Source organism: Equus asinus, chromosome 16 (assembly GCF_041296235.1).
Source record: "Equus asinus isolate D_3611 breed Donkey chromosome 16, EquAss-T2T_v2, whole genome shotgun sequence".
Taxonomy (NCBI): domain Eukaryota; kingdom Metazoa; phylum Chordata; class Mammalia; order Perissodactyla; family Equidae; genus Equus; species Equus asinus.
This window is the reverse complement of record NC_091805.1, coordinates 42502542-42517679: the sequence shown is the minus strand read 5'-3', so window position 1 is coordinate 42517679 and position 15138 is coordinate 42502542. Positions and strand designations below refer to the sequence as shown.

At 47.3% G+C, this 15138-nt stretch overlaps 1 protein-coding gene across 1 annotated transcript in view; it reads right to left on the bottom strand.

The window, feature by feature from the left end:
* The window catches only part of SLC6A17 (solute carrier family 6 member 17), a 57885-nt gene that overhangs the window by 24601 nt on the left and 18146 nt on the right, over positions 1-15138 (bottom strand). The window contains exons 3-6 of the mRNA XM_014835254.3: positions 10723-10880; positions 8815-8941; positions 7882-8063; positions 6076-6186 (exon numbers count right to left, since the gene is read on the bottom strand). Of these exons, the coding sequence (XP_014690740.2) occupies positions 6076-6186; positions 7882-8063; positions 8815-8941; positions 10723-10880 (578 nt within the window). The remainder of the gene's footprint in view (positions 1-6075; positions 6187-7881; positions 8064-8814; positions 8942-10722; positions 10881-15138) is intronic.

Genomic DNA, 15138 nt, shown 5'->3' with positions numbered 1-15138 from the left:
ACAGAGAACTACTAAAACACCCGGAAAAAAAGTAACAAAATGACAATAAGTACATACTTATTAATAGCTACTTTGAATGTCAGTGGACTAAATGCTCCAATCAAAAGACATAGGGTGGCTAATTGGATTAAAAAAAACGAGACCCATATATATGCTGCATACAAGAGACACACTTCAGACTCAAAGACACTCACAAACTGAAAGTAAAGTGATAGAAAAAGATACTCCATGAAAATGGCAATGAAAAGAAAGCTGGGGTAGCAATACTTATATCAGACAAAATAGACTTTAAAACAAAAACTGTAACAAGAGAAAAGCAGGGCACTACATAATGATAAAGGGAACAATCCAACAGAGGATTTAACTTGTATATATCTAGGCACCCAATATAGGAGCACCTAAATATATAAAGTAATTATTAACAGGCATAAAAGGAGAAATAGACAGTAACACAATAGTAATAGGGGACTTTAACACTCCACTTACACCAATGGATAGATCATCCAAACAGAAGATCAATAAGGAAACATTGACCTTAAATGACACATTAGACCAGATGGACTTAGTAGATATATACAGAATATTCCATCCAAAAACCACAGAATACACATTCTTTTCAAATGCCCATGGAACATTCTCCAGGACTGATCACATATTAGGCCACAAAACTAGTTTCAATACATTTAAGAAGATTGAAATAATACCAAGCATCTTTTCTGACCATAGCAGTAAGAGACTAGAAATCAACTACAGGAAGAAAATCAGAAAAGCTACAAATAGGTGGAGATTAAACAAAATGCTATTGAACAATGATTGAACAAATCAAAGGAGAAATCAAAAAATACCTGGAGACAAATGAAAAAGAAAATACAACATGCCAAAATTTATGGGATACAGTAAAAGCAGTTCTAAAAGTTGTTCTATAAACTTCTCATAGCAATACAGGCCTACTTCAGCAAACAAGAAAAATCACAAATAAACACTCTGATGGTGCACCTAAAGGAACTGGAAAAAGAAGAACAAACAAAGCCCGAAATCAGTAGAAGGAAGAAGATAATAAAAATCAGAGCAGAAATAAATGAAACAGACACTGAAAAAAACCAATAAAACCAAGAGCTGGCTCTTTGAAAAGATAAACAAAATTGACAAACCTTTAGCAAGACTCACCAAGAAAAAAAGAGAGAGGGCTTCAATAAATAAAATCAGAAATGAAAGAGGAGAAATTACAATGGACATGTCAGAAATACAAAACATTATAAGAAAATGCTATGAAAAGCTATATGCCAACAAATTGGATAATCTAGAAGAAATGGATAAATTCTTAGAATGATACAACCTTCCAAAACTGAATCAAGAAGAAATAGAGAATTTGAATAGACCAATCACCAGTAAGGAGATTGAAACAATAATCAAAAACCTCCCAAAAAATAAAAGTCCACGGGCTTGCCCAGTGATGCAGCAGTTAAGTGTGTACATTCCACTTCTTGGCGGACTGGGGTTTGCCGGTTTGGATCCTGGGTGCAGACATGGCACCGCTTAGCAAAAGCCATGCTGTTGTAGGCATCCCATGTATAAAGTAGAGGAAGATGGGCATGGATGTTAGCTCGGGGCCAGTCTTCCTCAGCAAAAAAAAGAGGAGGATTGGCAGTAGTTAGCTCAGGGCTAATCTTCCTCAAAAAAAATAAATAAATAAAATAAAAGTCCAGGACCAGATGGCTTCCCTGGTGAATTCTACCAAACATTCAAAGGAGACTTAATACTATCCTTCTCAAACTGTTCCAAAAAACTGAAGAGGAGGGGAGGCTTCCTTACTCATTCTACAAAGCCAAAGGTCTCCTGATACCAAAACTAGACAAGTACAGCACAAAAAAAGAAAATTACAGCCCAATACCACTGATGAACATTGATGCAATAATCCTCAACCAAACACTCGCAAATCGAATACAATAATACATTAAAAAAATCATACACCATGGTCAAGTGGGATTTATCCCAGGGATGCAGGGATGTTCAACATGAGCAAATCAATCAATGTGATATATCACATTAACAAAATGAAGAATAAAAATCACACAATCATCTCAACAGACCAGAGAAAGCATTTACCAACATAAGGCATCTGTTTATGATAAAAACTCTGAATAAAACAGGTATAGAAGGAAAATACCTCGACATAATAAAGGCCATATATGACAAACCCACAGCTAATATCATTCTCAATGGAGAAAAACTGAAAGCTATCCCTTTAAGAACAGGAACCAGACTAGGATGCCCACTTCCACCACTCTTGTTTAACATAGCATTGGAAGTCCTAGCCAGAGTAATCAGTCAAGAAAAAGAAATAAAAGGGATCCGGGAAGAAGTGAAACTGTCACTATTTGCAGATAACATGATTTTCTATGTAGAAAACTCTAAAGAATCCACCAAAAAACTTTTAGAAATAATAAATGAATACAGTAAAGTTGCAGGATACAAAATCAACATACAAAAGTAAGTTGCATTTCTATACAATAACAAGGAAGTAGCAGAAAGAGAAATTAAGAGTACAATTCCATTTACTAATGCAACAAAAAAGAAAAAAATACCTAAGAATAAACTTAACCAAAGAGGTGAAAGATCTATACACTGAAAACTATAAAACAGTTTCTGTAGAAAGAATCTGAAGAAGACACAAAAAAATGGAAAGATATTCCATGCTCTTGGATCAGAAGAATTAACATCATTAAAATGTCCATACTACCTAAAGCAATCTATAGATTCAATGCAATCCATATCAAAATTCCAATGACATTTTCCACAGAAATAAAACAAAGAATTGTAAAATTTATATGGAACAAAAAAAAGACCCCAAATACCCAAAGGAATTCTGAGACAAAAGAACCAAGCTGGACATATCACACTCCCTGATTTCAAAATATACTACAAAGCTATAGTAATCAAAACAGCATGGTACTGGTACAAAAACAGACACACAGAGCAAGGGAACAGAATTGAGAGCCCAGAAATAAACCCACACATCTATGGACAGCTAATTTTTGACAAGGTAGCCAAGAACACACAATGGAGAAAGTAAAGTCTCTTCAATAAATGGTGTTGGGAAAACTGGACAGCCACATGCAAAAGAGTGAAAGTAGATCACTATCCTACACCATACACAAAAATTAACTCAAAATGGATTAAAGACTTGAATGGAAGCCCTGAAACCGTGAAACTTCTAGAAGAAAACATAGGCAGTACACTCTTCGACATTGTTCTTAGCAGCATATTTTCAAGTACCATGTCTGATCGGGCAAGGGAAACAATAGAGAAAAATAAACAAAATGGGACTACATCTAACTAAAAACCTTCCGCACAGTAAAGGAAGCCATCAACACATGAAAAAAAACTAACAAATTGGAGAAGATATTTGCAAACCATATATCTGATAAGGGGGTTAATATCCAAAATACATAAAGAACTCATACATCTCAACAACAAAAAAACTAACAACTCAATTAAAAAATGGGAAAAAGATCTGAACAGACATTTCTCCAAAGAAGATATGTAGATGGCCAACGGGTACATGAAAAGATGTTCAATATCATTAGCTATCAGAGAAATGCAAATCAAAACTACAATGAGATATCATCTCACTCCCATCAGAATGGCTGCAATTAACAAGACAGGAAATAATAAGTGTTGGAAAGGATGTGGAGAGAAGGGAACCTTCATACGCTGCTGGTGGGAGTGCAAACTGGTGCAGCCACTACGGAAAACAGTATGGACATTCCTAAAAAAATTAAGAACGGAACTACCATACAATCCAGCTATTGCACTGCTGGGCATTTATCCAAAGAACATGAAAACACAAATGCATAAAGATACATGCACCCCTATGTTCAATGCAGCATTATTCACAATTGCCAAGACTTGGAAGCAACCTAGGTGCCCATCAAGGGACGGATGGATAAAGAAGATGTGGTATATATACACAATGGAATACTACTCAGCCAAAAGAAGCGATGCAATCCATAAGAAATGATGAAATCCAGCCATTTGTGACAACATAGATGGACCTTGAGGGTATTATGCTAAGCGAAATCAGTCAGAGGGAGAAAGTCAAATACCATATGATCTCACTCATAAGTAGAAGATAAAAACAACAAACAATCACATAGAGACAGAGATTAGATTGGTGGTTACCAGAGGGGAAGGAGGGAGAGAGGAGAGCGAAAGCGGTGATTAGGCACATGTGTGTGGTGGTGGATTGTAATTAGACTTTGGGTGGTGAACATGATGTAATCTACACAGAAATCGAAATATAATGACGTACATCCGAAATTTATATAATGTTATAAACCAATGTTACCACAACAAAAAAAAAAGGAATGTTTACTGTATTATTATATATGCGTGTTTCTATGCCTGAGATATTTCATAGTTGAAAAGACGTTTTAAAGAGTGTCTGAATCAAATGCAGAGCAGTGTTGTGCCTGCTGGGACTGGTAGCCAATCTCGTGGATCAGTTCCACTTGCTTCCGGAGTTACAATCCAGGCTCTCTTACCACCACCAAGGGGCCCATCTGGAGACCTGCGTGAATCTCCACTTTTATGCGCATCTCCAGAGTATATAATTTCCTCATAAAGTTCAGTAAAGTCTAACTGAAAGACTCAGTGACTGCATCAGACTGATCATGATTCTAGAAATACAGCTGAAGTAATTCATAAAAACAGATGGCTTTCTTCTCACAGCCGTTTTCCCCCAAAGAAACCAGGTTTGCATTTCTTTCTTCTTTGTCAGACATCTCATGTTCACAACCACCCCACGCCAGGCACATGGCTCGGGAGTCACACTCGTGCCTCAGGAGATTCACTAAGCGTTTCATGAAGTGGACCTCCGCGATTGCTCACGTAGAAACCTCAGACCTTTTATCCAAGAAAACCCAGGGCTGATTTATGCCTCATCTGGGGGAGGTGGAGTGGTGTGTGTCTTGCCCATTGCTACCCTGGAACACCAGGAGCTGCTCACAGCTGCAGAGCAGAGGAGTCAGGAGGAAATGGGGATTTCAAGCCCCACTAGCTCTGGACTCTCCTCCCTGTGTCATCTGTATGAACTTCCTCTGTAGGTGTGAGCGTGTGCGCACACGCACAAGATGGCACCACTCAGGGCCGAGGTCGCAGGCCTCAGCGGGCGGAGTTCTGACCCATGCCCACAGACTGGAATCTCACCAGGCCCCTGCTGGTGGCTCAGTGATCAGCTGGCACGTGGAGGTGGGCTTCAGCCTGCCCAGCTGGGGTTACTAACGTACACTGCTTGGGGCACCTTGAAGGGAATCCCAACCTGCATTAGAAATTTTCTTCTTTCTCAGTGGACTGGCTCATGCCAGCTGTGCCCAGTGGTCTGAGCGGAAACAGAGAGGCAGGGCCACAAGGTGGGCGAAGACCCCTGGTAGGAACCTGGGTGTATCCTTCAGGAGCCTGTGCCCCGCTGCCCCTTGTCAAACTGCACAGTGGTCCTGCCCGGCCCCCACTGGCCACAGGGAGGACTGCATGAGAGGAGATATGGGTGGATTCGGGAAGCTAAAGTCACTACCCATGGGGTCTACTATCTTTAATACAGTAGTGACCTCGTTCCCCTAATTTGGGTACAAGCTGGGTCCCGGGGAGCTTTCTCCCTTTAGGCCTCTTCTTGGTTCCTGCTGTCACAAATCCATTCAACGAAACCCCCTCCTCTCTGCCCCCATGCCACCCCCAAACCCGACTTGCCCCATTGCCTGCAGCTCACCCTGTGCTTTTCCATTCCCTTGGGTTCCCTTTGATGGCAATGTCCTCCTGCCACCCACTGAACTTCTACCTGCTCCCTAAACTCGTTTCAGAGGTTATCTCCTGAGGATTCTTTTGATTTCACCCAAATTGATGTGACTTCCCTCTCCTTGGAACCTTGAGGGCAGGGCTCCCTTCCCTGGGGCCTCCCTCCAGGGCCTGACACCAGGCCTGACACACAGCAGTTCCTCAGTGAGTGTTAAATTGCACGAAGCAGACCAGGCTCAGTGGAGCTGTTGGTGTCCCCCAGCTGCAGGAGCCCCAGACCCTTACCTTGGGAGTGAACATGTGTAGGATGCCATCGATGGCTCCTCGCAGCAGCAGCCCCCGGACCAGGAAGCAGGCCAGCACCACGTAGGGGAAGAGGGAGCTGAAATACATCACCTGCAGAGAGAACAGGGACCCACCGTGGGGCAGAGCCCCTCCTGCAGCTGGTTCCCCCTCCCTGCGCACAGCTGGGGCACAGGAGCCTCCTCTGATGGCAGCAGAAAGCAGAGCCCCGGAACCCATGGGCATAGGGCCAAACCCACCACACGTCTGGCAATGAGCCAAGACAGAAACAGGAGCGCAGACAAGCTGGAGTCAGCATGGCTGTGCCTGGGGCTTGTTTCCTCCTTTCAAGGGTTGGCGGGGCTGGGTCTGTGGCCTCCCCACCCCAAGAACTGCCAAGGGGGCGGGAACCCTTTGCTCTCCCCTCCTCATTTTTCCATGTCTCATGCCTGCTTTTCTGTCCCCGACTCCCGTGGACCCCCTCAGAACTCCCCTGTCCTTAGAGCTCCTTTGACAGAAGGCATCCAGGAAGTCACAGACACGGCTCTCAAGCAAAAACATCAGAAGAAGGCCCTGCCTCTTGTGCTTATAAATCCTGTGCTACTTTCTAGCACATGTGTTTCTCGCACATTCTATATATCCCCACGAGCCTGGCACAGAGCCTCACACAAAGGAGGTGCTCACAAAATGTGTGCTGCCCTGAAACAAATCGAGAAGGCTGTGTGGGCAGAATGGCGTGAAGGTTAAGAGCATGCGTGTCTGGAGCTAGACCACCTGAGATCCGATCCTGGCTCTACCATTTACCAGCCATGTGACCTCGGGCTGTTTATCTAACCTCAGCATGCCTCCATTGCCTCATCTATAAAACGGGTACAACAGTTCCTAACTGAAGGTTGTTGTGGACCAAATGCATTCACACACGGGCAGCACCTGATAAGTGCCACGGAGCGCCAGCTACCATTCTGGCCTTGGAGAGGGAAGAGGCGGCGGCTGAGACCACTCTCCATTTCCAGCTTTTAGCTTCCTTGCTCACAAAGTCCAGTAAAGAAACTGGGGTCTCAGCAGACAGCAGGGTTCCAGTTCCAGCCCTGGGACTGACTGACTGCATGATCTCAGGCAAGGGGCTTTCCCCTCTCTGGGCCTCAGTTTTCCCATCTGTGAAATGAGCAGATTGAACTACGGGACCTCTAACGTCCTTTCCAGCCCTGGCAGTCCAGGAATACTGACAGGTGACAAAGAAGAAAGGGCCCTTACCTGAAGGGGACTTGAAGTGCTGGGAGAAGGTGTGTGGGGCCTGGCTGGTCTGCACGCTCAGAGATGGGTGTGGAGCCGCCCACAGAGGCCTCCAAGGCCCCTTCACTCACAGCACCCACCTGCTCAAAGAGCCCTTTAGCTGTAGACACGGTGAGCTGTTGGTTTTCACCAAAAATTGCTCAGAGCAGGCTCTTCTAGGGCTATTGCTTGGGAACCCAAGGGGCTAGGATGTAGACAAACGTCCCTGGGTCAGCGCTCCTGGTTTTCCTTCTCTAAAGTTTGCAGAGCCTGCCTGAGTCATCTGAGCACAGAGGTGACTGGGGTCAAAGCAAGGCTTTCCTGCAAGCCCACTCCTGATAGACTGTCCACAGAGACCAGCTCTGCAGCACTGACTCTCCCATCACCTCCTTGAGGGCCTGTGTCGTCACCTTGCACCATCCAGAGGCCAAGCCCACTCAAAGGACCCTGCACGGGGTGGCCCAGAGTTCTCAGCCCCTGCCCTTCAGGCTTTTCTGCTGCCCCCCGTGTGGCTCTGAGTGCCCCCTCATGACTCACCTTCCCTGAGGACTGGATGCCCTTGACGACAGCCATGCCCACGATGCTCCAGGCCACAAGGAGGCAGAGGGTCATCTTCCAGTTGAGGCCCCCACTCTCCGAGATGGAGTTGGAGATGTCCAAGGCCTCTCGGTACCAGAAGTAGGTAGTGGCTGAGCTCTTTTCACACTCTGCCTCCACCACTGAAATAGCAGCAAAGGCCACAGGACCTCAGTAGCGGGGCTATGGGGCCACCTCCTCTGCTGGACCCCCACACAGAGCAGCAGTGGGCAAGGGGATAGCTGAGTGTGGGTAGCAGCCAGGGGCCGTGTTTGTTCTGAGTTAGCCAGGATCTGGCAGACCTGAGGACTCCTGAGTCTGAATCTGATGGGCTGAATCTGATCTGGCTGAATTCCCACTGATGCCACCCTCTGCCCACGTCCGTTCATGGAAGGCAGGAGGGGTTAGGCAGAGCTGGCCTCAAGTTCCGGGGGGGAAGGTCCTGAGCTGGGAGCTGGAAACCTGGATTCTCTTCCCAGACCCTCGGTTAAATCAGTGATGTGACCATGGGAAAGTTGCTTCTGGGCCTCAGTTTACCCATCTGTGAGTTGGGATAAATCACCCAGCTCTTTATAGGACTGGCATGCAAATTAAGGTTGTTTCCAGATAGAATGGTGTTAGAGTAACACAGGGTAGTTAATAACAACTAAACAAAAGTCACAACTTCCAGAGTTTTACCTACACTCACTATTTAATTCAATCCCTATAAGAACTCTGTGGGACAGGCTGGCAAGAGATCATCAGAAGGGGAAATGAGGATCAGAGAGGGTAGGTGTCTTATCCAAGGTGACAGAGCAAGTCAATGAAATCTCATGTCTGTGCCTAAGCCTCTGAGGCTCCTTCGACTCCTCCCTGAGTGAGGGCTAGCTGGGGTCCCCAGGTGGTCACACTTGCCTGCCATGGTCCCGTTCCTGATGACAGGACATTCACTCCAGGGCAGTGGGTACTGGAAGGACTTGAAGAAGTAGAAGATGCTCCACCCGATGATCACATTATAATACAGCCCAACGAAGAGGCAGACCTGAGGACGAGCATCCAAGGTGGGGGAGGGGCTCACGAGGCCACAGCAACCGCCACCACCCCCCACCCTGGCCCCATACCCCACCCAAGGCCCAGCGCTCAGCTGACTGCACACAACACAGCACACAGCCTGAAGGAGGAGGAGGAGGGGCAGGAGGCGGGCAGCTGAGGGCCTGCTCCTAATCCTCCCTTCATCTGCTATTCGGAGAATCCGCAAAGGAATGTTTCAGATATTAAAGTTCTCTCCTTTAAGCAATAAACTCTTACAATGTTAATCCTTTCCAGTTTGAAACTCTTCTAAGATGCTTGAAGCACTTCCCCATCATTTCCTGATGACTCAGGATTACAGTTCCCGAGCTGCCCTTGGGGACTACGGAGGCCTGCTCAGCTTTTCCTCTAGAGTAAATGGCCCCAGACTGCTGCGTCTTTTGAGGTTTTATGGATGCTTCTTAGTGGTTTCCTATGTCCTCCCTTCTCTCAGGACACTACTGTCTCTTGGGTACTGTCAGCAGCCTGCCTCTAGAAAGATAGCTGTTCTCATTTCTTGTCTCTAGAAAGATGTCACCCCTCATTTCTTGGAAACATAACCAACCTTGGTAGAATTGTATCTAAAATAGGAATGCCTGGATTCTGACCAAGGGTCCACGGGGTTTCTTTGAAAGTAATGCTTATACATGCAGGGATTTGCGGCGTCCACTCTGGATGCTGAGCAGTCCCTTTGAGCTCCAGGGCCCTGGCGATATTATGCCTCAGTGACACTGCTGGTCAGTGAGAGCTGAGGGCCCCCTGCTTCACCCACTTCACCTGAGCCCTGATGTCCTACAGCACACCTTACAGGGATACAGGGGGGAAGAGACACCCAATTCCTTCACCTGGGTGCTTTGAGTCCAAGGGGGACCCCCCTCACATGCATGCGTATACACATGGCGGCACCAGCAGTGTGTGCTGTATTTGGCCATGTCACCCGTGTAGAGGTGACCCCTGGCATGAGAGCTGGAGCTGCACAGACCCTCTCCCAGTCTCTGCCTGAGGCAGGTTTGGGCTGGCCCTGCCGCTAGGCTGGACAGAATCCTCAGTCCCTTCCAGAAGCAGATTCCACTTTTTACACGAGGTGTGAGCATGGGCACCTGTGGGCTTTGCCTTAAGGGAGGCTCAGTTTTCTCACCTAGACACTAATCGAGGTCTCATCTGTGGCCCCACGGATGAGCCTGGAGCCCTCATGGGGGTTCCCCATCCAGGCCAGTGGGGTCTCCCTTTCTTCCACTATTCTGAAGCCTCACCCTTCCTGGGTCGGCCACAGGCTCCTGTCTGAGTCCTTCTCCGAGTCTGCTCACGTGCACAGTAAAATGGCCAGGAGACCCCGTGCCAGGGCTGCCTCTTCCTATACCACCCACTTGCCCAACTAAAATACTTTTTGACCAGGGAAAGAGGAAGGGCCTCCCTCACGGGGAGTTGACAGGCTGGTAGCAGAGAGGGGTATCCGGGATGGCCCACATGTCCCCAGAGAACTCGGGCCGAGATGTCCCAGGCACCCCCTCGTGAATGTGTCCCAGCCTTTCCTCCTTAGCGACAGTTCCAAATACTATAATCCTGCTTCAGGCAGTGAAGCCAACTTTCAGTTTAGGAAGTATGTGGTCCTGAGACATCAGCTAGAAGCAATTCTCACATTGAAGGTCTCCCTCCCTGCCCTTGACCAGGCCCAGGCCTCTGGTCTGTAAACTCTGTCCCCAACAGCGGCCCCTTTGCTTCTTGATTAGTGCCCACCTCCAGCCCCCAACTCACTATGCAGCTGGAGAAGCCGATGCCCCCCAGGCGGGGGCACACGTAGTGCCACACGCCGATGCTGCCGCGGCGGATCCTCTGGCCCACAGCCAGCTCCAGGAAGAAGAGGGGGATCCCGATGATGATCAGCAGCACCAGGTAGGGCACCAGGTAGGCACCTGGGAAGGAGGGAGGGACGTCAGAGGGTGTCCGGAGCACGGCGCCAGGGTAAGGGAGGGGTGGCAGCCTGTCCTACAGTCTCGGCCACATCTCTGATCATCCTGAACTGTCATCAGTCCTTGTGCTCCTCCAGGAACGGTCTGGGTCACACACGTGACCTCCTTCTTCCCCTGGACTCCCCTGACCCAAAATGCTAAGGGAGGATCCAAATGTATGTCAATGCCTCCTGCTCACAAGGCAGACTCAGAAACGGACAGACAGACACCATACTGCCTCTCAGGAATCCATATATCAAGCCATAGGCAGACAGACACACTCACCTCATGATGCACTCTGTGGACTCTGTTTGCACCCCCTTCTGCCCACAGAGAAGCAGCCCCAGATGGAGTGAGCCCCTGCTCACTCGCCCCTTCCCCCCAGAGGCACAGACCCCGGGCACAGCCTTCCCTGTGTCTGAACCAGATGCTGATGCAGCAGACTGGGCTGCTCCAGGGAAGCGGAGCTTGGATGCTCTCCAGGGAGAGAAGGTCTGACTAGTATCGCCATTAATCTACAGCTAATTGGGAGGAACGGGAGAAAAATTAGCAGTTCAGGAAAGCGTAGCTGTGAGGATCACAAAGGATAGAATGGATCCGACTAAAGATTCCAGATGATAAATTAAACTTGCTTCCCTGGACCTTACTGCAGACACAATCTCGATTCCAAGTGACAGGGCATTTAGCAGGAGAATTAAAACTATGTCTGGACACAGACGAGTGATTCCTGCTGAGAGCTGTGCCAACAACCCAGTCTTGTTACCAAAGCTGTCAGCACAGCCCTGCCTGTCTGTCAAATGGTGTCAGACCAGCCCCAGTCACCAGTGCCCTGATGGTCACCCAGCACCCCCAGACCACGCTTAGCAAGAGACCCCCGGCCACACTGCTCTGCCCCCATAACATGACGTCCCACATGCTCCCCAACATGTGCCCAATCTGCCAACAAACCCAGGGGATCTTCTGGGCACAGGACCCAGCACTTGGCAACAGTCGGTTGTTATCCTCTCTGTACCGGGCATGTGCAGTGGGGGGGGTGGGGGGGGTGGTATCAGGACACCAGAAGGCACAGACACTATCCCAGGAGAGCTGGCAGGACCCTCAGATTCACAAGAGCAATGTCAGAGCATGTGTGTACACACACACACACACACACGTCACACAAGGCCGAGCACATACACGCTGAGGGAGGGGCTGGGGTCCAGTGGAGCCAAATAGGAAAGTCTTCTGGGGGAAGCTTTATACAACAGCATCCAGTTCATCAAATACGCACATGCACACAGTCACACACACACATAAATTCAACACGTCACTATCAGGAGCCTCATCATGGTGCTAAAAGGAAGGAGGGCCTGAGGACTCCTGGCTCTGTCTTTCATCCTAGTTCTGTCTCTTGGTCTTGGGCTCAGGGAAACGGAAGAGGAGAGAAGTGATCTGCAGGAAAGCAAAGGGACATAGCCCCACTGGTTTTGTATTTTCCTGCAAGTCCTTGACGGGGGCAAGAGTTGCGGGGAGATGGGTTCCAGGGTATCAAGAAACAGGTTGGAATCTTCTGTGGATGCGTCTCTCCTCTCTCCAAAGAACCCGGGAAAGCCCTCAGGGAAGTCTGTCCAAAGAGCCATCCTGCAGCAAAGACTGGCCAGCAGCCACCCGCCACTCAGGCCCGCCCACCTCAGCTGGGCCCCAGGGCACTGACTTGACCGCAGGTCTCTCCACCACATGGAGACCTAGCGAACCACAGCGCTCGGGGGCTGCGGTCTGGGTGAGCAGGATTTTTGGTTAATCAGAGGTACTTTTTCATATCAACCCCTGTTGCAATCATTTGGAAACACACCCTCTTCCACCTTAGAAAATACAACGTGGGGACACGCCCAGATTTCCCTTTCCGTTTCCGCAGCTTTCAGGAGCCTCAGGTCATCAGTACGACTGGTTGGGAGCTCTGTTCAGGGTGTCAGGAAATTTAACAGAACATGGTTATAGGGAGAAGGATTCCAGAATCTCTAATGTCACCCAGATCTCTAATAGTCTATGTCTCAGTCTGCACTATGGGTCTCGTTTCTGGCAAACCCCAAGGTTATTCTGGGGATTTGAAAGCCCCCTGGTCTCAGCCTGCTGAGATGCATACTGAGTAAGGGTTACGATCCAGACCCTGGAGCCAGACCTCCTGGGCTTGAATCCTGGCTATGCCATTTACCAGCTGTGGACTTTGGGCAAGTTACTTGATCTCTCTGCCACTGTTTTATCATCTGCATAAAGAGGATGAAAATATTAGGTAGAACCATATGAAATTACTGATATTTGACCATTTTTTACTTTCAAAAATGGCCATTTCATAGAGGATCTGAATAGATGTTCTTCCCAAGAAGACATACAGATGGCCAACAGGCACATGAAAAGATGTTCAGCATCACTAATTGTTAAGGAAACGAAAATCAAAACCACAAGGAGATACCACCTCATACCTGTTAAAATGGCTATTACAAAAAGACAAGAAATAACAAGTGTTGGTGAGGATGTGCAGAAAAGGGAAGCCTTGTGCACTGTTGGTGGGGATGTAAATTGGTGCAGCCACCACTATGGAAAACAATACGGAGATTTCTCAAAAAATTAAGAATAGAACTACCACATGATCCAGAAATTACACTGGTGGGTATTTATCCAAAGAAAACAAAAACACTAATTCAAAAAGATAAATGCACCCCCATGTTCATTGCTGCATTATTTACAGTAGCTAAGACATGGAAATAACGTAAGTTTCCATCGATGGATGAATGGATAAAGAAGATGTGGTATATATATATACAACAGAATACTACTCAGCGGTAAAAAAAGAAGAAATCTTGCCACTTGTGACAACACGGATGGACCTTGAGGGTATTATGCTAAACAGAATAAGCCAGATATAGAAAGACAAATATTGTATGATTTCACTCATGTGTGGAAGATAAAAACAAATGAATGAAAGAAAGAAGATAAAAAGAAACTTGTAGAAGCAGACAACAGATTGGTGGTTACCAGAGGGGAAGGAGGTGGGAGGAGGGTGAAATGGATAAAGAGGGTCAATCGTATGGTGACGGATGGAGACTAGACTTTTGGTGGTGAGCACACTGTAGTCTATACAAATGCTATAATTTAATTATAATGTCATACACCTGAAACCCACACAATGTTATAAACCAATGTTACCTCAATTAAAAAAACCCGGCCATTTCATATGCTTCAATTCTGTACCTATTGTGTAGGGCTGTTGTGAGAATTAAATGAGTTACTTACTCATAGTAAGCATTTGCTGAACATTTGCCTCTTTCTCACAAAAATAAACAGGAAAAAAACCCAACAAGCTAGGAGGATGCAGAATAAAGAAACTGTCAGCATCTGGTGCAGCTAAGCAGAGTTCCAGAGTTTTCATCCAGAATTAAGCAAAGTTTTGACTGGAACACCCACGGCTCAAAAACACAGAGCTTCGACTCTCATAGCTCTCAGACCAAATAGCTGTCTCCTTCCTGTGATAATTTGCCTCCTTCCAAAAGACGTTTACGATGACTTACTATAAAACTCGTAACGTATAGGAGAGTTAAAGGTAGAGATAAAAAGGGATTCCAGGAGTCAGAGAGGATGGAAAAATGAAGCCAGGAACATCGAATGGAGAGCTGAGGATCCTGAGAGAGGACAACACTTTTCTTCTGGGGGTTGTTTGTGACGCCTGGTGACATGGCGATTGTCTGGTGACACTGTGAACTGGCAGATTTTGGAAGAACACTACTCTTGGGGTGGGTGTAAGGTGGGGAGAGGGACCCTGTGATTGGCATTGAAGCCACAAAGGACAAGGCTGGAGGTTTCCAGCTAGAGTCCCCAAATGTGACGTGTCCTCCAAAGTCATTTTGGTGCTCTGAGCTCTTCTCAACATCTCACAGCACGTAAGGAAACCACACACATTCGTATCTTTGCTTTGGGCTGGTCTTACATAACTCAGCGACCTGGCCATGCCATACAGACTGAAAGCTCTGATAGGCAGCTATTTATCTGGGGGAGAAAATCTTTCAAAGCAAGGAGAGCATGTAGGGAATAGACTGTGCTGTGGAGGAAAGAGGAAAGCTCTGGCCTGACTCAGCACACAGGCTCAGTCGGGCTTTCTCACTTCCTGCCTCCAGCAGAAATTCCAGCCAGACTCAGCCTTCTGGACCGGGGAGTGTGTCCTGGAGAGGAGGGGGCATCCCTGAATGGG